The 21461-nt window shown below is 45.6% G+C and overlaps 1 protein-coding gene across 4 annotated transcripts in view; it reads right to left on the bottom strand.

The window, feature by feature from the left end:
* The window catches only part of ttn.2 (titin, tandem duplicate 2), a 165846-nt gene that overhangs the window by 97454 nt on the left and 46931 nt on the right, over window positions 1-21461 (bottom strand). For all 4 annotated transcript variants that reach the window (XM_028433819.1, XM_028433820.1, XM_028433821.1 and 1 more), the window contains exons 63-93: window positions 20973-21251; window positions 19841-20122; window positions 19486-19764; window positions 18953-19240; window positions 18063-18350; window positions 17648-17938; window positions 17222-17509; window positions 16600-16710; window positions 16229-16514; window positions 15956-16139; window positions 15793-15876; window positions 15228-15495; window positions 14893-15153; window positions 14294-14503; window positions 14116-14193; window positions 13996-14022; window positions 12400-12456; window positions 12275-12319; window positions 11558-11614; window positions 11206-11280; window positions 10961-11029; window positions 10781-10852; window positions 10626-10694; window positions 10291-10464; window positions 10007-10186; window positions 9663-9770; window positions 9430-9507; window positions 8822-9259; window positions 8450-8512; window positions 6980-8266; window positions 6579-6653 (exon numbers count right to left, since the gene is read on the bottom strand). In XM_028433819.1, coding sequence (XP_028289620.1) covers window positions 6579-6653; window positions 6980-8266; window positions 8450-8512; window positions 8822-9259; window positions 9430-9507; window positions 9663-9770; window positions 10007-10186; window positions 10291-10464; window positions 10626-10694; window positions 10781-10852; window positions 10961-11029; window positions 11206-11280; window positions 11558-11614; window positions 12275-12319; window positions 12400-12456; window positions 13996-14022; window positions 14116-14193; window positions 14294-14503; window positions 14893-15153; window positions 15228-15495; window positions 15793-15876; window positions 15956-16139; window positions 16229-16514; window positions 16600-16710; window positions 17222-17509; window positions 17648-17938; window positions 18063-18350; window positions 18953-19240; window positions 19486-19764; window positions 19841-20122; window positions 20973-21251 — 6351 coding nt within the window. The remainder of the gene's footprint in view (window positions 1-6578; window positions 6654-6979; window positions 8267-8449; window positions 8513-8821; window positions 9260-9429; window positions 9508-9662; window positions 9771-10006; window positions 10187-10290; window positions 10465-10625; window positions 10695-10780; window positions 10853-10960; window positions 11030-11205; window positions 11281-11557; window positions 11615-12274; window positions 12320-12399; window positions 12457-13995; window positions 14023-14115; window positions 14194-14293; window positions 14504-14892; window positions 15154-15227; window positions 15496-15792; window positions 15877-15955; window positions 16140-16228; window positions 16515-16599; window positions 16711-17221; window positions 17510-17647; window positions 17939-18062; window positions 18351-18952; window positions 19241-19485; window positions 19765-19840; window positions 20123-20972; window positions 21252-21461) is intronic.

Genomic DNA, 21461 nt, shown 5'->3' with positions numbered 1-21461 from the left:
GTTTAGATGTTTGATCTTTGCAGTTGTTGAATCTTTCAGAGGAATGATCTCTGAAACTTCTGCTTCCTGCTGAGCTGCTATAAACTCAGTCAGAGTGACTCCTGTCTGTTTCTCAGCAGCTTCTTTCAGCTCTCTACAAGTTTCTTCTACTAAATGTGTCTCTGAAACGTCTCTGTCACCTTGTTCCTCAGATGTTTTCGTCTCTCTAAGAGGAGACACTTTAAAGGTTTGATCTTTAACTCTGCTGAACTTTAACTCTTCTTGTGTGACTTCAATGACTTCAGGTTTGGTGACTGACGGTTCTTCCTGCCCAGTTATTATTTCCTCAAGTTCTTCAACTTTTTCAGATCTTTTATTTTAATTTCAGTCACTTTTTCAGCTTTATCTTTAACTACAACAGGTTTGGATGGAATTGGTTTTCGTGTAACCTCGTCAGGTTTGTTCTGATCTTTGACCCTGCTGAACTTTAACTCTTCTTGTGTGACTTCGATGCCTTCAGGTTTGGTGACTGATGGTTCTTCCTGTGACTTCAGCCTAAGGTTCAGTTTTTCAGATTCAGCTGTGGTGGTCTTTGATGGGATCTGTTTGACTGCTGCTGTTTGAGTTCTGGCTGGTTTCTGCTTCTCCTCTAGAAAACCATCAGCTGCTATAAACTCAGTCAGGGTGACTCCTGCCTGTTTCTCAGCAGCTTCTTTCAGCTCTCTACAAGTTTCTTCTACTAAATGTGTCTCTGAAACGTTTCTGTCACCTTGTTCCTCAGGTGTTTTCGTCGCTCTAAGAGGAGACACTTTAAAGGTTTGATCTTTAACTCTGCTGAACTTTAACTCTTGTTGTGTGACTTCGATGCCTTCAGGTTTGGTGACTATTGGTTTTTCCTGCCCAGTTAGTTTTTCCTTAAGTTCTTCAGCTTTTTCAGATCTTTCATTTTTAATCTGAGCTTTATCTTTAACTACAACAGGTATGGATGGAATTGTTTTTTGTGGAACCTCTTCAGTTTTGTTTAGATCTTTAATCTTTGCAGTTGTTGAATCTTTTAGAGGAATGATCTCTGAAACTTCTGCTTCCTGCTGAGCTGCTATAAACTCAGTCAGAGTGACTCCTGTCTGTTTCTCAGCAGCTTCTTTCAGCTCTCTACAAGTTTCTTCCACTAAATGTGTCTCTGAAACGTTTCTGTCACCTTGTTCCTCAGATGTTTTCATCTCTCTAAGAGGAGACACTTTAAAGGTTTGATCTTTAACTCTGCTGAACTTTAACTCTTCTTGTGTGACTTCAATGACTTCAGGTTTGATGACTGTTGGTTCTTCCTGCCCAGTTATTATTTCCTCAAGTTCTTCAACTTTTTCAGATCTTTTAGTTTTAATTTCAGTCACTTTTTCAGCTTTATCTTTAACTACAACAGGTTTGGATGGAATTGGTTTTCGTGGAACCTCGTCAGGTTTGTTCTGATCTTTGACCCTGCTGAACTTTAACTCTTCTTGTGTGACTTCGATGCCTTCAGGTTTGGTGACTGATGGTTCTTCCTGTGACTTCAGCCTAAGGTTCAGTTTTTCAGATTCAGCTGTGGTGGTCTTTGATGGGATCTGTTTGACTGCTGCTGTTTGAGTTCTGGCTGGTTTCTGCTTCTCCTCTAGAGAACCATCAGCTGCTATAAACTCAGTCAGAGTGACTCCTGCCTGTTTCTCAGCAGCTTCTTTCAGCTCTCTACAAGTTTCTTCTACTAAATGTGTCTCTGAAAAGTTTCTGTCACCTTGTTCCTCAGATGTTTTCGTCGCTCTAAGAGGAGACACTTTAAAGGTTTGATCTTTAACTCTGCTGAACTTTAACTCTTCTTGTGTGACTTCAATGACTTCAGGTTTAGTCACTGACTGAGGTATTATTTCCTCAAGTTCTTCAATGTTTTCAGATCTTTCATTTTTAATCTGAGTCACTTTCTCAGGTTTATCTTCGATGCCTTCAGGTTTGGTGACTATTGGTTTTTCCTGCCCAGTTAGTTTTTCCTTAAGTTCTTCAGCTTTTTCAGATCTTTCATTTTTAATCTGAGCTTTATTTTTAACTACAACAGGTTTGGGTGGAATTGGTTTTTGTGTAGCCTCTTCAGGTTTGTTCTGATCTTTGATCTTTGTAGTTGTCAAATGTTTCTGCAGAACGTTCTCTGAAACCTCTGCTTCCTGCTGAGATCCCATAGATGTAGATTCAGTTGAATGTTTTGTTACTCGCTCTCTGACTGGTTCTTTAACTTTTTCAGGTTTATCTTTAACTACAACAGGTTTGGATGGAATTGTTTTTTGTGGAACCTCTTCAGTTTTGTTTAGATCTTTGATCTTTGCAGTTGTTGAATCTTTCAGAGGAATGATCTCTGAAACTTCTGCTTCCTGCTGAGCTGCTATAAACTCAGTCAGAGTGACTCCTGTCTGTTTCTCAGCAGCTTCTTTCAGCTCTCTACAAGTGTCTTCTACTAAATGTGTCTCTGAAACGTCTCTGTCACCTTGTTCCTCAGATGTTTTCGTCGCTCTAAGAGGAGACACTTTAAAGGTTTGATCTTTAACTCTGCTGAACTTTAACTCTTCTTGTGTGACTTCAATGACTTCAGGTTTGGTGACTGACGGTTCTTCCTGCCCAGTTATTATTTCCTCAAGTTCTTCAACTTTTTCAGATCTTTTATTTTTAATTTCAGTCACTTTTTCAGCTTTATCTTTAACTACAACAGGTTTGGATGGAATTGGTTTTCGTGTAACCTCGTCAGGTTTGTTCTGATCTTTGACCCTGCTGAACTTTAACTCTTCTTGTGTGACTTCGATGCCTTCAGGTTTGGTGACTGATGGTTCTTCCTGTGACTTCAGCCTAAGGTTCAGTTTTTCAGATTCAGCTGTGGTGGTCTTTGATGGGATCTGTTTGACTGCTGCTGTTTGAGTTCTGGCTGGTTTCTGCTTCTCCTCTAGAAAACCATCAGCTGCTATAAACTCAGTCAGGGTGACTCCTGCCTGTTTCTCAGCAGCTTCTTTCAGCTCTCTACAAGTTTCTTCTACTAAATGTGTCTCTGAAACGTTTCTGTCACCTTGTTCCTCAGGTGTTTTCGTCGCTCTAAGAGGAGACACTTTAAAGGTTTGATCTTTAACTCTGCTGAACTTTAACTCTTCTTGTGTGACTTCAATGACTTCAGGTTTGGTGACTGACGTTTTTTCCTGGTGTTCTTCAAAATTTTCAGATCTTTCATTTTTAATTTGAGCTTTATCTTTAACTACAACATGTTTTGATGGAATTGGTTTTCGTGGAACCTCTTCAGGTTTGTTCTGATCTTTGACCCTGCTGAACTTTAACTCTTCTTGTGTGACTTCGATGCCTTCAGGTTTGGTGACTGATGGTTCTTCCTGTGACTTCAGCCTAAGGTTCAGTTTTTCAGATTCAGCTGTGGTGGTCTTTGATGGGATCTGTTTGACTGCTGCTGTTTGAGTTCTGGCTGGTTTCTGCTTCTCCTCTAGAAAACCATCAGCTGCTATAAACTCAGTCAGAGTGACTCCTGCCTGTTTCTCAGCAGCTTCTTTCAGCTCTCTACAAGTTTCTTCTACTAAATGTGTCTCAGAAACGTTTCTGTCACCTTGTTCCTCAGATGTTTTCGTCTCTCTAAGAGGAGACACTTTAAAGCTTTGATCTTTAACTCTGCTGAACTTTAACTCTTCTTGTGTGACTTCAATGACTTCAGGTTTGTTAACTGACGTTTTTTCCTGGTGTTCTTCAAAATTTTCAGATCTTTCATTTTTGATTTGAGCTTTATTTTTAACTACAACAGGTTTGGATGGAATTGGTTTTTGTGTAACCTCGTCAGGTTTGTTCTGATCTTTGACCCTGCTGAACTTTAACTCTTGTTGTGTGACTTCGATGCCTTCAGGTTTGGTGACTATTGGTTTTTCCTGCCCAGTTAGTTTTTCCTTAAGTTCTTCAGCTTTTTCAGATCTTTCATTTTTAATCTGAGCTTTATCTTTAACTACAACAGGTTTAAGTGGAATTGATTTTTGTGTAGCCTCTTCAGGTTTGTTCTGATCTTTGATCTTTGCAGTTGTTGAAAGTTTCTGCAGAACGTTCTCTGAAACCGCTGCTTCCTGCTGAGATCCCATAGATGTAGATTCAGTTGAATGTTTTGTTACTCGCTCTCTGACTGGTTCTTTAACTTTTTCAGGTTTATCTTTAACTACAACAGGTTTGGATGGAATTGTTTTTTGTGGAACCTCTTCAGTTTTGTTTAGATGTTTGATCTTTGCAGTTGTTGAATCTTTCAGAGGAATGATCTCTGAAACTTCTGCTTCCTGCTGAGCTGCTATAAACTCAGTCAGAGTGACTCCTGCCTGTTTCTCAGCAGCTTCTTTCAGCTCTCTACAAGTTTCTTCTACTAAATGTGTCTCTGAAACGTTTCTGTCACCTTGTTCCTCAGATGTTTTCGTCGCTCTAAGAGGAGACACTTTAAAGGTTTGATCTTTAACTCTGCTGAACTTTAACTCTTCTTGTGTGACTTCAATGACTTCAGGTTTTTTAACTGATGGTTTTTCCTGGTGTTGTTCAAAATTTTCAGATCTTTCATTTTTAATTTGAGCTTTATCTTTAACTACAACAGGTTTGGATGGAATTGGTTTTTGTGTAACCTTGTCAGGTTTGTTCTGCTCTTTGACCCTGCTGAACTTTAACTCTTCTTGTGTGACTTCAATGACCTCAGGTTTGGTGACTGAGTGTTCTTCCTGTGTCTCTGACATACGTTCTTCAGAAACACCTTCTATTATTGACTGCTCTGGTTTTACCTGCACAGCAGATGTGCTGTGGGTCTGTGTGTGTGTGCCTGTGGGCTTCGTCTCCTCCGCCAGATTGACTGGAGAATATTTTGACTGTATTGACTCCACCTGAGTCTCTTCGGGTTTAGCTAATGTTTCTGGCGCTGCTTTGAAACCTGTGGTTGGACTCTCAGGCTCGTCCTGTTTCCTTTGTTTTCCTGTCTCTATGCGTTTCCTGCCTGGTTTCTTTGTTTTTGGGTGTTTTTGTCTTTCTGTGTCTGTCTGAATGTCCTCTGATGTGTCTGGACTCTGCTCTGTCCTCCAATTGACAGGTTCTGACCTCTTGTCGTCCTTCATGACTCTCTGACTCGTCTCCTGATGTTTACCGTCCTCTGTTTTAATGATCTCTTCTTTCTGGTCACTTGGTTTCTGGCTGACTTCACTGCTTGTGTGGACGCCTGCTTTGCTCTCAGGTCTGTCTCTGGGAGTCTTTGCAGAGTCTGGTTCTAAGCTTTGCACCATCAGTGATTTTTTGTGTGTGACTTCAGTTGCAGCAGTGATGGAGGCCGTTCTTTCTAACATGTCTTCTCTAACTTCCTCTTTAATTCTGTCCCTCTCTGACTCCCTGTCCCTGTCCCTCTCAGCTTGATATCTGCTGTGATCTGGTCTGTCTTCACGTCCCTTAGCTCTTGTCTTTCCTGTTGTCCTGACTTTAACAGCTTCCTCTAACTCATCTGCTGTGTGTTGGCTCACTGTTTGAGCGCCGTCAGTTTCCGTCTCTGGCGGATGTCTGACTTCAGTGACTGATGTCTCTCTGTCAGGTTTTATCTCAGTGGTTCCTTCTAGAGGACTGACTTTGACCAGTTTGTCTTTAAGAGTGATGACCTGGGACAGAATGGATTCAGTCTCTGAGGACTTTCTCTGCTTCCTGCTCTGTTCTCTTTGTTTCATGTCTTTCGCTCTGTGTTTAGTCTGTATTGTCTTTGTCCTTTGTCCTTCTTCTTGTAAACAGTCATTCTGATCTCTGCTGTCTTCCTGCTGCCTCTCTGGCATCGTTTTTAATATTGTTTCTGTTTGAATGTCTCCCTCAGACTCTAGTCCTGAAGGTCTGTTGCTGGTTTCAGGTGGTTCAGCCTCTTGTTCTGCTGTCTGTAGGACTGTTTTGTGTGCTGCAGTCTGTGCCTGGTCGTCTTTTCTTTTAATGATCTCTGAATACGTAATTTTTGAGCTTGTTTTCTGATTCCCTCCTTCGTCAGTTTGTTCCTCCTGGGTTCTAGTTTTAACGGTTTGTTCTCTGAGGTCTGTCTTGGCCTGTCTTTCAGCGGTTTTGACTGAAATGTCTAAATTCTCATCTTCTCTTTCAGGACTTTTAGAAAGTTTAACGTCTTTTCTAGAGCCTCTTTCCTCTGTTGTTTGGATAGGAAGCATTTCATCCTGAAGTGTTGTTGGACAGATCTTTTCTTTAGGTTTAGGAATAACTTGTGTTTTTAGACCCTCAGTAACAGATTTATCACCACTTATCTCAGCCTCTTCTTCTAAAACCTCTTCCCGCAGCACAGCCTTAATGTTTCTGAGTTTTTCTTCGTCGTCAGTCTCTGCAGGGGAAATGTCCTCTGACATGAAGTCTTTTGGAGGCTCTGCTCTTTCCTCCTTTAAAAAACCCGAAGCTGCTGTAGCTGGATGTCAAAAATGTTTAAAAGAGAAAGCACCATGATGCGGTGCCAAGAGATTAGAAGGAACAACAGACACAAACATTTGGTGTTAAACAGACAGACAGGAAATCAGCGTGAGCTGGAAGCCAAAGAGAAGAAGACGCTGTACCTCTGTCTGGGCTCCTTTCTTTTGTCTCTGTTTGGGGTTCTCTGGCAGGAACCTTCACAGACTCTTCTTCAGTTTCTTCAAAGAATAATCAGCGAATGTTTAATGTAAAGTCTTGAGGTTTAAAAAAGTAACTGACAGCATGTTAGGGCTACGTGTAAAAGCCTGTCGGGTGGCAGGGGTTCAGGTTTATGAGGAAAAACTCAGATAAAAAAGATTTCACGAGTTTTTTTCCTCCTTATTCATGTGTTTTACATGTGGCCCTGATTCACTGTCACAGTAGAAAAACAGCAGACATGTTACAGAAGCCTGATGATAACATGAAGACATAGACTGTGTGTGAGACGGACATGATGACCCTGGTGGCTGAAGAAGAAAGAGGGAGGTGCAGATGGTGGTGTTACCTCTGGAAGGAGCTGTGGGCGGGGGTGTCCGTTTCTCCTCTTTAACCTGAACTTTGTCTGGGATCAGAGCATCGGCTCTGCGAGCGGGGACGTCTGTGGACTCGTCATGGGTCGCTGTCCTGAGCTTGACATCTGTCCCTGACTCTGTCCTGAGCTTGACATCTGTCCCTGACTCTGTCCTGAGCTTGACATCTGTCCCTGACTCTGTGCTGAGCTTGACATCTGTCCCTGACTCTGTGCTGAGCTTGACATCTGTCCCTGACTCTGTCCTGAGCTTGACATCTGTCCCTGACTCTGTCCTAAGCTTGACATCTGTCCCTGACTCTTTCCTGAGCTTGACATCTGTCCCTGACTCTGTCCTGAGCTTGACATCTGTCCTGAGCTTGACATCTGTCCCTGACTCTGTCCTGAGCTTGACATCTGTCTCTGACTCTTTCCTGAGCTTGACATCTGTCCCTGACTCTTTCCTGAGCTTGACATCTGTCTCTGACTCTTTCCTGAGCTTGACATCTGTCCCTGACTCTTTCCTGAGCTTGACATCTGTCCCTGACTCTTTCCTGAGCTTGACATCTGTCCCTGACTCTGTCCTGAGCTTGACATCTGTCCCTGACTCTGGTTCCACCTCAGAGCTCACAGCAGACACTTTCTTCTCAGCTGGTTTCCTGACTGAAACTTTTTCTGCCGTTTCCTTGGAGGAGGCAGCAGGTTGAACCTGTGGCTCCTCCCTCCTGTCCTCCTCTGTCCTGTCTGTCTCCCTGACGGCTGTCTGACTGACTGTGATGTCCTGTCTTTCCTCAGGTCTGCTGTGTTTGTCTGAATCTGGAATAACTGTCAGTAAATGCTCTTCAGGCTGTCTTCTGTCTGCAGCTTTGTACCTTTGCACAGTTTCCTGCTTGCTCGTCTCTTTTCCCTTTGTCTCTGGAGCAGGACTTTCTTCTTCTTGTCTGACTGACCTGCTGTCTTTCCTCTCATCTACAATGTCCTCTGATGGTGACTCTACTGTCTGGACAAAAGTCTGCTCCTGGGTTTTTTGTGTTTTTGGGACGACTCTGAGCTTGTCTTTCCTCTGTGCAGAGGCAGTCACAGTTATCTCCTCTCTCAGCTCAGGCCTGTCGACTCTTTGTTGGTCTGTCAGCTGAATAACTCCTATTTCTGCTAAGGACACCATCGTCTGGCTCAGAGGAGGGACATCCACATGTTCTTCTGGTTGCCACGCCTCCTCTGCAGGACAGTAAACTTCCTGAACCTCCTGAGCTCCTTGTCTTTGCTCCATCCTGACAAGACTTGCTGGACGTTTTAAGAAGAAGAAGAAGAGGCGTCATGAGGCGGCGCCAAGAGATGACAGAAAAACACAGAGACAACCAGCAGTGTTAGCAGGAGGTTCACACACACAGAGAGAGAGAGGTTCTCGTGATGATCATCACCAAGAGATTAAAGTTCTGTGTTCTCGTGTGTCCAGACAGTCGGTACCTTTTCTTTGTGGCTCCACCTCAGGCAGATGGACCCTCTCCACCTGCTTAGCTTCTTTTAAAGCTTTCAGTCCCAGACGGCGTGAAGAAGAGGGTTTAAAAGAAGAGAGTTCAGACAGTTAACACACAAACGCAACACAACAGCAACAAAAAGACGTGACGAGTAAAAGCTGACAGAGAGGTTCAAAGATACAACACTGACTGCACACTCAGAAAAATGAAGCTGCTCATCAGGCAGCTGAGGATCTTTTTATCTGAACAAAGATTCACGTTTCATTTTCTGAGTTGGAGTGCTGTGTGACGCACATACGTCACACGACGCAGCACATACTGACATGCACACAGACACACAAAGACGTTCTGCCTCTTCTACCTTCAGGAGGAGCTTCTTCCACCTTCTCAGGCGTCTTTATAGAAACTGTCTCCACAGAGATCCTCTCCACCTTCTCTGTGTGTTTCTCTGTCGTCCTCTCCACCCTCTGTTTTGTCTCCACCTTCCTCCCAGGTGCAGGCTCCTCCTCTCTGACCCTCTCCGGGGTCTTTGCCTTCTCAGGCTCTGTTTTAACAGGAAGCCTCTCAGGTTCAGAGTCTTGATCAGACACCTTCTCGGGCGTCTTTACAGAAACAGAGATCCTCTCTGTGAGTTTCTCCGTTATGCTCTCCACCCTCTGTTTTGCCTCCACCTTCCTCTCCGGTGTTGGTGTCGTTCCCTTCTCTCTGTCTGGGAGCCGTGTCTCAGGCTCTGTTTTATCAGGCACGGACACCTTCTCCGGTTCTTTCTTGGGTTCTTTCTCGGGTTTGGGTTTGAAGGCTTTAAGAGTGTTGACACAGAAACATGCAGCAGAAATGAAGAACAAAGTTCTGAGGCGGCGCTCAGCAGGGAACGTGTTCCTCAGATCACCATGGAGCTCACTGTGTCCTGGTGATCTGGGTACACGCTGCCTCTTTAAACAAAGTGAAACATCTGCAACACTCGGGTACCTTTGTCTTTCTTGGGCTCTTCTTTTGGGGGAACAACAGCAGCTTCTGGTTTCTTGGCAGCAGTCGGAGGCTCAGGCACTTTAAAGAGCAGCAGTCACACATGTTAGTGTGAGTTTAAGACTGACGGACACTCTAACGAGTGCGCGCACACACACACACACACACACACACACACACACAGGACTTCGAGATGACAGGAAGAGGTGGTAGTGTGACAGTTTTGTGACAGCTACCTGTAACAGCCACAGGCTTCTTCTGTGGTGCTTCCTCTTTTCCTCGCTCCACCTTCTGAGGGACGGCGGGTGGAGGTGGAGGAGCAGCTGCCTCCTTCAGGTCGGGTTCTTTAAAGGAACACGTTGTTTGTTATTGAACTGTTAGCAGCACCGGTGCTGTTCTTCAATTCAAGTGTGACAGACAATAATTAGACCGACCAACAAACAAACAAACAAACAAACAAACAAACACACAAACTGCATGACAACAGATTAGGTTTAAAGAATTAAGAGGTTCAGGCAGCACCCTGTCACACCAGTGTTACATTTGGAGTGAAGTTAGGACCGGTCAGATGTGCCGATACCTTTCCTCTGAGGCTCCTTCAGTGCTGCTTCTGGTTGGATCTTCTGCGGTTCGGTCACCGCAGCCTCTGGTGCTCTCACTGCTTTTGTCACAGCAGCTTCTGGTTCATGCTCCTCTGTTCTCCTTTTCTCTGGCTCTGGTTTGGTCTTTGCTGGCTCTGGTTTTGGAGCCTCCTCAGAGACTGGTATTCAGATTGTTTTAGAAAGACAGTCAAAGACTCGCTTCACACTCGAAGCTGATCAGACATTTACTCACACACAGACATCCAAACACAACAGGAAGTACCTTTGGATGGCGGCGTCGCCGGCTTCTTTAGCGGCACCGGCTTGACTTCAGGCTCGGCCTTCGCTGCAGGTTCAGCTTCCAGCTCTGCTGAAGGTTTGGACTTCAGTTCTGGTTGGGGTTTGGCTGCAGGCGCCACCTTTTTGGGCTCTGCAGGTACCTGAGGCTTGGCCTCATCTTCAGGCAGGTAACAGACAGCTGATGTTAACACAGACTCTGAGCAAGAAGTGCTTTAAAAGCTGAAGCCACACAGGACGGACACAGTGAAAACAGACAGACAGCAGACGGACACGAAGAGGTGAGCAGCTGTGTGGCGGTGAGAGCAGAGGAGCTGATACCTTTCTTTGGCTCTCCGGGCTTCTCTGCGGCCGGCGACGGAGCAGCGGGCTTCTTGACCTCCTCTGCTTCTTTCAAGATTCAAACACACAACAGACTCAAAGACCGGAAACAAACTGAAGAGAACAAAGAAGAAGAGGTCCGACAGGGTCTCTACCTGTGGCAGCAGGAACCTTCTTCTTCTCTGGAACTGACACTTTTTCCTCCACTGGCTTTTTGGCCTCAGAAACTTCAACACATTCAATTAAAATGTAAGATGAAAGATCAGACAGACACAACACACACACCAGCTGAGGGTGAATGAACAGCTACATGCCACAGCAAGGTGTGCTGGTACCTTTCTTCGGCGCCGGTTCCTTGACAGCAGCTGACGGCTTCTCGTCTAGCCTTCCTTCCGCTTTGGGAACTTAAAAGACAGCGGATGTGTTAGAGTGACAAGAGAGGAGCTGAGCATGTGCAGCACGAGACAGCAGGACAGACACCACAGTGAACCAGGCAAAGACACTTTAAGCAAGTAAAGGGTGAAGCAACAGAGAGCGGACAGCAGAGGGTGCTGACGTGCAACAGGAAGACGTGTGCTACCTTTAGTTGGGACTTCTTGTCTCATTTCAACTTTCTTGGTCTCCACTGTCTCCTCGACGGGAACTCTGGCAGCGGCTGCAGAAACACACACACACACTCATCAGTGGAAGCCTTCAGCAGGTGACTTAAAGAACTACTGAACTGTAATCAATAATCTGTACAAACCAGGACGAGCTTCCTGCCGACATGCATGAGGGGTGAAAGGTTTTAAAGGTTAACAGAGGCAGAAACAGCCTGAGGTCAGACTGCAGCTGTCAAAGAGGTTAATGAAGGACACACACATAAGACAGAGCCATGGGTGAGAGCGGCTCACACACACACACACACACGTCCTCCTGAGCGTCTCCGATACCTTTGCTGGTGGACAGCTGCTGTGTTACCGTCTCCTCCATCCAGCTCTGATACTCCACTGAAGGTGTGAGGACAGAAAACAAACGTGAGGCAAACGGCGTGCTCGCTGACAGACACTTCACAGACACACACACACACTGAAAAAAGACACAAAACACCAGACACAAGGTGGAGATGAAATGTCGGCTCCCTGTGGTAAACTGAGGGACATCTGCTGGTGAAAGCTGGAACTGACATTCTGCTGCAGCCATGAACAGCACCAGCTAGCTTTAAGTTCATCTCTGTTGGTTTGGGAGGAGTCTGATCTGATCTCACTGAAACTGCTTCGTATCACGTGTGAAGCTGTTTCATCAGCAGATGTCTTTACTCACATTCTCTGACTGTGCATGTTTGTGAGTGAGGATGGAGATGATGAAGAAGACTTAAATATTAGTCTCAGATCTGCTCTGATGGTGAGGAGAGAACAAGAAGAGCTGTACCTCTGTGCTCTACCTCTTCTTCATACTGATACGAGTACTCAGCTGATTCCTGTTTTGTTTCTGTTGTTATGAACAAAGAGACAAACGTTCATTTCATTTCTATCAGATGGAATCAGACCGGACTGGCAGTGGGTTTATCCACCGTTAAGGTTAATTAGTCGTGTATCAGATGTTGTTGATGACAAACGGATGTTAATTTACAGCCAAGTTGGATGAAGAATAAAACAAACAGTAAATACCTCTGTGCTCAATCTCTTCTTCATATTGATAGAACTCAGCAGATTCTTTAAGAGACAAAGAACACGTTCCATTACCAGACCTCCATCAGAGGACGTCTGTCTGTGGGCTGTGAATCCTGTCTTACCTTGAATAGCCACTGATGAAGGCATGTCAGGCCTCTGAACTGAGGATTCTGGGACATCTACAGAGTACGGAACCATGGTTCACTTTAATAAAGCAGCTTTTATATGATCAAAACACAACTGCAGGTATGAGAATGAACTGAATGAAGTTCAGGCTTGGAACATTTTGGAAAATCCTCTTTGTTGCTTCCAGAGAGATAAACTACAACACACGGCAACATGATGCTGCCATAACTTAGCTAGGCCAAGTAAGACCCAACGTCAGTGAACCGAGGTTTTGAAACTGTGAACATTGTGCTTCGTGACCATCAAGCTCACACTTCATACACCATCTAATCACAGGCTTGGCTGGAGCTTACTCTGGCCAATCAGATCAAAGAGGATAAACCACAATACACTGAGGCAAAGCAGAACGGTCTGACTGATCAGGAAGGCTGGCTCTGTCATTGGCTGCAGACAAGAGACCTTTGAAGCAGTGGTGGGGAGGAGGACACTGAACAACTGTGATCCATCATGGATCACCCGACCACCCTCTCCTCCCTGTACAGACAAGAGCGCCTTTTCCAAAAGGCTCAGACAGCTTCACTGTCACACAGAACGCTACAGGAAGTCTGTCCTGCCTCATGCTGTAAGACTGTTCAACACCTCTGTGCCAGAGATAACACAGACTCACTGCTGTAAAGGACAGATCCTGCACAAGGTTTAGGTTGTTCTTACTGTCAAATTGCACACTGTTGTCCTTGTATATCATATCATATCATATCATATCATATCATATCATATCATATCATATCATATCATATCATATCATATCATATCATATCATATCATATCATATCATATCATATCATATCATATCATATCATATCTTCATACCAAATGGCACAATCCGTTTCAGACTTATATGTATACCTGCATTACAAATTGCACATTTTTGCTTCTGCACCTGTGTTTATATTTATCTTGCTGTAAATAATGTTTATACTGTTTAATTTTTACCGTTAGAGGTTAGAGGTTTACCGTTATTTTTTTGGTATGCTGAGTGACTGTACTTTGCTGCTGCAACAGTGAAATTTCCCAGCTTGGGATGAATAAAGTATTTCTATTCTATTCTATTCTATTCTATTCTATTCTATTCTATTCTATTCTGTTCTGTTCTGTTCTATTCTTTATGAACAGTGGCTTCTTATCCTCATCACAACTACACATAAGGCATCTATATTAATAATAACAATCAATAATGGCTCGTAATGCTTCTTACAACACACAGATAACACAAAGGACCGCTCACTTGTAGCATGAGCCAGTAACTGATAGCTCATGTTTCCAGCAGCAAGACTGTAGCTAGTGGAACTCTGGATGCTAACTGTGTGTACAGAGAGTTTATCTGGAGTCCTCTATAACAAAGCTACACAACATCAGACTTCAGACACAGTAAACCCAAACCAGGCCACAACATGACAGTAAGGTCAGTGGTAATTTTTGCTAAGCTAACCTGTGCTAAAACACATCTTGTGTGACTCTGGAGAAGATGGACAACAAGAGGATTTCCAAGCATGTTCCTGACTGAGTGCAGCAGCTGAAGGTCAAATACTTACCTAGAGGCACCATTGCTAACTCAATTTCTGTGAAAAGGGAGAGCGACAGCGCGTTAAAACAACAACACAGACGGAAGCTGAACAGAAGCATAAAAGGTGCCGCCTGACTAAGAACTGTACCTTTGCCAGACAAATAAAGCTCAGCTGTGCTCTTAGCCTCTCCTCTGGGCTCCAACCTCACAATCACTGAGTACACGCCTACATGGGATTCGTAATGAAGACGTTTAACAGTCATCAAAAACAATGAGAAAAAAGGTTTTTGTGATGGGCCTCTGGGGCTTGGTGGTGCTCTACACACCTTCGTCTTCAATGGTCACATTTCGGATGACCATGAAATGTCTTCGGCCCTCGCTTCTGAAGTTGTACTTAGGGCTCTCTTTTAGTTCCCAGGTGTCTTTGTACCATGAAACGATTGCGTTGTCAAAGGACACCTCGCACTCAAAGGTGGCCGACTGGCGCTCGTTGACTTCAACGTTGTGGATGCGTTTGGTGAAATGAATTTGTTCAGCTAAAACAGACAAAGACGTGGATGGATAAGGATGTTTGACATCATAACTGGGAATGTAATGTAACAGCTGAATGGTAGATTTTCACTGACACAACACCCACATGGTTAGAAAGGACGTTCAGAGGACGGTTATGATGATGGTTTGCTGAGAGGAGGTTGGATTTGTGCGGAGACGAACGTAAAGAAACAATGAATGACAAGACTGCAGATGTTTTTGAAAATGATGGTGAAGACTGTTAAGACAGAGGAAGACAACTCCCAGAGGAAGGAGAAAAAAGAGAAAAACTCTCCAACATTAGTCTCAGGGTTTGATGAGTCGTAAGAGGTTAGTGAGCGGGCAGAACATCCACCACGTCTAGAAGGTTGCAGGACGGTCTCCAAGTACAAACCTTCCACCCAGAGGTCAGCCGAGGACTCCAGATGCTGGTACTGGCAGGTGTATCTGCCCTGGTCTTCAGGCTTCAGGTCTCTGATCAGAAGCTTCTGAACCTTGTGTTTCACCTCAGACGTGTACCTGCCCTTCATCTCTAACTGCTTTCCATTTTTAAACCACTGAGCCTCTACGTTCGGGATGGATAACTGACAAGACAGAGTGCATGACTGGCCTTCCTTACCCGATGTGTCCTGCAGGTGTTTCTCAACTTCTGCCTCTGAAAGACACAAACAGACAAAGGTTCAGCATCGCGGTCTAACAAAAGACTAAGGTGAGCCTTGAGATACTGACCCATTACAGTCAGCTTGGCACTGGAGATGTGCGGCCCACAGACCACCCGGTAGTTGCCCTGGTCAGACGACTGGCAGTTCTTGATCTTGAGCAGATGGCGGTCATTGGTGATGCTGATGTCGTACTTGTCGTTGGTGTCTAGTTTCTGTGTGCCCTTATACCACGACAGAGTGATCTCTGGGTAGTTGATCTTGACCTCACACTCAAACACCGCCTCCTTGTTGGTGAAGACGGACTGGTTGGAGATGTCCTTCACCACAGTGACGGGCTGCAGGAGCAACAGCATAGTGAGCAATCTCCTGACAGAAACATGAACTCATCACGCTTTTCATTAATCACACAGTGAGAGTCAGATCTCTGGTAGTTTGAGAACATATCCTCCATGTCTGTTCAGACTTACACGTACATGGAGTGAAATGTATTTATTTAGGTCTTTTTTGGATAACTCGTGGACCTTGACCTTTGACCACAGTTTCCACTGAGGTGCTCCTGTCTGTCTGAGAGTTTATGAGTCACTAATCACTAATATGATTTGATTTCCAGCAGACAGTGAACATATCCTGACCTCAGTCCGCTCCATCCTCTTCTGCAGGTCGGCCACCAGGCGGGCCATGTCCTCATCAGATTCTCTGTCTGCACGTTCCATTTCCTGTCAACAACAACAACACATCAGTGCTTCGGTCGTTTACAGAACACAACTTAGAGCTGCAGACAGTGCAGAGCCTCACCGGTCTTCCACTTTCTTCAGCTTTCTCCTTCTTGAGCTGTTCGATGGCCTGCAGCAGGCCGCGGTAGTCGGTGATGCCGTACATTCGAGCATATTTCTCATACTCTTTGGGGTCCACGTTTCTCAACAGCTCAACAATGTCAATGTCCTTCTCCTCCTGTGGACTCTTCTGCTTTGATGGCGTTCTGAGAGCGAGACAAAGGAAGCATCATGTGAAGATAGCGACTGAACTTTATGAACGGCTTAAGAATCATCGAGCATGTGAAAGGCTCACTTCTTTAGTTTTGCTCGGAGGTCTCCGTCCAGCTGCGCTGACTCTTTCTTTTCCTCCACGTGCATGTCGGCACTGCTCTCAATCTCTCCGTGCTTGTTGGAGGCAACGCACCTGTACTGACCCGAGTCTGACTTGGTCACCTCTCTGATCTCCAGCTTAGCCTCCTGACCCTTCTGCTCGATGGAGATCCGGCCGCCGTGTGTGATCTGCCTCCACTTCCCCTTCATCCACTTCACGCTGGGGATGGGGTCACCGCCTACCTTGGCAATGAACGTGGCCGTTCCCTCTGCGGAGCCACAGGTGGAGGGTTAGGACAGAAAAAGTGAAGTGGGTTTGTGTAATTGCTGTTGTGTGTTTGTTGAGGGTCTCACTCTCTGTGACATGTGCAGTTCTGGGCTCCTCTATGAAGAACAGATTGTCAAGTTTTTTGGTCGGACCAGCAGCTGGAGCTTCTGCAGGGGGAGGAGCTGCTCCGGGTTTTTCTGCAACACAACAGACATGATAAAAACCTGTCTCAAAAACAATACAAACAACTGTGTGTGTAGCCTTGCAGCAATGTCTGAAAGACGGTCCCCCATCTGTATGAGACATTTAAAGCAGGGACGTGGTGCAGTTTGTGGATTTGTCTCTCTGGGTTTTGTTGCTGCTAGCTGGCACTCAATGATAGGAAACTGTTCCGTTATTACAATCAGTGAGGCCCAAAAAAAATTGTCACCTTGCAGTTGAATCCCAGTCAGAACCTGCACCAACATGTTCCAGAAGCTTCTGCATGTACATAACTTCACAGTGTCCACCAAATTCTACTCTACTCATCCACATGAAGAGTTCTTCTTGTAAGATATCAGAAAGATGGGCACACAGCGGACAGGGTGAAGGCGTAACAAGCACCAAGATATGAGATTACAGCAGAGCACCATGTATGAAAGATGCACAGATACAAATTTAATATTGGTGTATTCGTCTAAACACACAGACTGGACCCAGCATTCTCACCTTTGACGGTGACTTTGGCCTTGCAGAACTCACTGCCGGCATCATTGGTTGCCTTGCAGAGGTAATCGCCAGCGTCGTGTTTTGAGGCGGAGCTGATCTCCAGACAGGCTGTCCCGTCTGAGAAGCTGATCCTGGTGCTGCCAGCAGATGTCAGGTCCTTCCTGTCCTTCATCCACTGGATCTTCAGAGGAGGGGACCCACAGATGTGACACCTGAGGCTTAGCTTCTCGCCCTCATCCACTGTCAGTGGTTTGAGAGGGACATCGAACACTGGAGGCTTCTTGGCCTCTGCAGGAAGATAAGAGTTCTCAGCTGACCCGTGTGGTTTTTCTGTTTCTGCTTAAGACAAAGCTGAAAGCCAGCTAAAAGATTCATAAACTTTGAAGCCCATCCCTTAGTAACAGGCTTTTATCTCCTCATACCCACCTGAGATGCCCACAGTGACCTCACAGGATGTTCTGCCTGCTTCGTTGGAGGCCTGGCAGGAGTACCTGCCGCTGTCGGTCACCTGGCTACTCTTAATGCACAGCACAGCCACATTACTCTTAAAGCTGATGTCATATTTGTCTGAGCTGTAGATCTCTTGGTTGTCTTTGAACCAGCTGATGGACATGGGCTGCGAGCCGCTGACCCGGCCCTCAATCTTCAGCAGTTTGCCCTCAGTGTCCTCCATGTGCTCTGAGGGCTTTTTGGTGAACACTGGAGGATTTTTACGCTCTGAAAACAAGAGGAGAATGTAAGGGTGGGGAGAGGAAGAGTGGCTTCCTCCCACAAAGAAACACCCTCCAAAGGGCTGAAGTGTTGCAGAAGAGTGACCTGAGCGTGGCCCAGGCTGAAATACCTTTGACAGTCACATCAGAGGAGCAAGAGTCTTTCCCCATGTCATTAGAGGCGTGACAGAAGTACCTCCCCGTGTCAGCCTTATCCGCCTTCAGAATGGTCAGATGGGGCGTGTTATCCTCACAGCTCATCTTATAGTTCCCCCCACTGCGAATGTCTTTATGGTCTTTGGACCATGTGACTTTAATAGGGGCAGAGCCGGTCATGTGACACTCCAGCTCAATGCTATCATCCACCGTCACCTCCTGTGGTGCGAGCTTCCTGTCAAAGACTGGAGGGTATCTGGGTGCTGCGGAGCCACAGAGCAGGAGAAGACATTTAGATGGTCACACACTCACCCAACACACTCCTGTTCTATTTCAATGTAGAGTTTCTCAGCCTCAGCGTCAAGAGAACACATCATGCCTTCTAAGGTGTTCTGCCCCTTTCCACAGCTCTACCACGACCCCAACTTAATGGCCCCTATGCTTGGTTACAAAGAACTAATGACTCTGTCTAGTCCTAATTGTTCCAGCTGTAGAGTGCAGGACAGGCTGCACAGCACTCACCTGGCCTACAGCTTGCCGTGGTTCAGGCTCAAATTCAGACTCAAAGACTGACAAAAGAGGTAAAAGAGGCCAAAATCTGGCCAATCAGAAAACTGAGGGCTCATGGGGAGGGGGTCTTAAAAAGACAGAAAATTAACCAGACTGTTTTAGACTGGGCTGCACCAGAAGAGCAGTGACCTGAAGGCCACCTGGGAGGAACTAGGGTCGCCTGAAAAAGGCTGAGAAATTCTGCTCCAAGCTTCAAACAACCCAAAAGAATGCAGCAGGAAGTCACACACTTCACTTCCTGAATATATCATCACCAACATTCATCCAATCACTGCTGCCCTTGTGCTTCACAGACCTTGCAGAGTGAGCTTAGCTCGGCAGGAGGCCGAGCCCACACTGTTGGTGGCTACACAGGTGTACTCCCCAGAATGCCTCATCTCGCTGCGGCTGATCTGCAGCACGGCCGTATTGTCATCGTACAGCATGGAAAACTCGTCTCCCTGCCTCAGAGGCTCGCCATCTTTCAGCCATGACACCTCGATGGGTGACGAGCCAGCAACACGGCACTCAAAGCGGACCGGCTGACCTTCGGTCTGCTGCAGGCTGGTGATCTTCTTGGGGAATGAAGGTGGCGTTTTCGCCTCTGGAGAGGGAAACCAATCAAGTACTGTACTTTACATGAGCATTTCTACTTTGTTTTCTACGTCTACCCCCGAGTTTAAGACAACTGGACTCAAAGCCTTTCTGAAGACGTGGTTTGTTACACATTACCTGATGTCTTTGTATTTTTTTAAAACACACTAACACTGCGTGGAACTTTCCGGCAGGTTTGTATGGCTAAAGAGTGTAAAGAAGCGCCTTTGTAGACATTTCGAGATGAGGTGTTACCTAACACGTTGAGTCTGCAGGAGGAGGAGGCGGAGCCGATCTTGTTCTCCGCCTTGCATGTGTACTCTCCAATGTCCCCCTTGGTGGCTTTGCTGAGCTTCAGACAGGCAACACCCTTTGAGTACTCCAGCTTACAGGTGGGGCTAGAGCGGACTTTGCCATCGGCCTTGAACCAGGAGACCTTGATCTCAGGTGTGCCGTCCACCTGACACTTCAGACACACAGCATCTCCTGCTGTCACCTCCATGGGCTCCAGTGACTCCACAAAGTATGGTGGCTCTGTGGTCACAAAGAAGACATCAGTGTGAGGACATCTGCTGGTCAGAGTACATACTACAACACAAACATAACTAACCGAGGATGGACACGGTAGCCTCACACGTGTCCTTTCCAGCATCGTTGGACACCTGGCAGCTGTACTTTCCTGCTGCATCCTTGTCGTCAGTGCTGAGACACTCCAGGATGCAGGAGCTTTCTGTTGTGGTGATGTTGTATTTGTATGAAGCAAAGATCTGCTGGCCGTCTTTGAACCAGCTCACAGTGATCATCGGACTTCCAGTGTACGCACACTCCAGTGTTAAGGGTTTGCCCTTCTCTACAGACACGTCCTTCAGCTTCTTGGAGAAGGCAGCTGGCTCTGAGAGGAACAAACAAAGATCACGTTTACAAGGACAACCCAAAAAACCCATGCCCATTCTGTCCTGTCTCTATCAATCAGAAACCTAAATGAGTCATTAAGATGTTCAGTGTGTCATCAAAACACTGTAAGCACTGCCCCCTGCAGATGAATCCCTGAACTGCACAAGCAGCTGCCTCTCAATTGAGCCTCTGCAGGGCTCTAGACTAACGTTTTGCACTGGTTGCACCGGTGCGCGTAACATATTTTCTTGGGTGCACCGGCACAAAAGTTAGGTGGACCGCATCACACTTAACACACATCACAGACATCACACAGCAGTTTGGTTTTCGAATCACTGTCCATATATTTTATGGATCAGGCCTTAACTTGACACCTATCTTAACGCAGAAGTTCTTTTCACCTTCTCTCATCATCTGCAGCTACATCTACTCTTTACCTGACGGGCCTCGCAGGCCTGTAGCCAAAGTTTTAGAAATACTGAGGTCCAAAAATTGATCTCCAGGAAATATGAACGGGCTTAATAATCACATATCATCCTAAACTGACTTTGGACCTTGTTTAATGAACACAGGTAAATAAATGTACTCATAGTACTCATTCAAATTATGGACTAACTGGCCAACAAGTCTGCCTGTCAGAAATCCATAATGAAGGATGAATGAATGGTTGCACCATTGAGAAATTAGGTCGCACTCTAGAGCCCTGAGGTGTTTCATTAACTTTCTCCAAATGCGTCTGATTGTTTTGACAGTTTCAGATACTTTGCAGATAAAACACGAGACTCTCTTTTCTGTGGAACTGTTGCCATGGTAACAGCAGCCGACAGCATGTTTCCTGTCAGACTGACCTTTGACAGTGAGGTTCACTGGGCAGCTTTCCTTTCCTGCATCATTGATGATCTGACAGGTGTACTCTCCAGCATGAGACCGGTCCACATTGTACAGCTCCAGAATAACTTGGTTGTCCTTTAGGAAGAAATTGCAGCTCCGTCCTGCCACCATCTCCTTTGTCCCTCTGAACCACTTCAATTTGAGTGGGGCGCTGCCTTTCACCATGGCTGAGAAGGTGGCGCTAGAGCCCGGCATGGCCTCTACCGGCTGCGGTGGCACCACAAAAGATGGAGGTTCTAGGAGATAACAGAAAGATCCATCTCTGAGTGTAAAAGTATTCAAAGATACAAACAGCAAGATAAGATAAGATAAGATAAGATAAGATAAGATAAGATAAGATAAGATAAGATAAGATAAGATAAGATAAGATAAGATAAGATAAGATAAGATAAGATAAGATAAGATAAGATAAGATAAGATAAGATAAGATAAGATAAGATAAGGAT

Source organism: Parambassis ranga, chromosome 21 (assembly GCF_900634625.1).
Source record: "Parambassis ranga chromosome 21, fParRan2.1, whole genome shotgun sequence".
In the NCBI taxonomy this organism is placed as follows: Eukaryota; Metazoa; Chordata; class Actinopteri; family Ambassidae; genus Parambassis; species Parambassis ranga.
The sequence above is the reverse complement of the archived record's forward strand: the minus strand, read 5'-3'. Positions and strand labels throughout refer to the sequence as shown.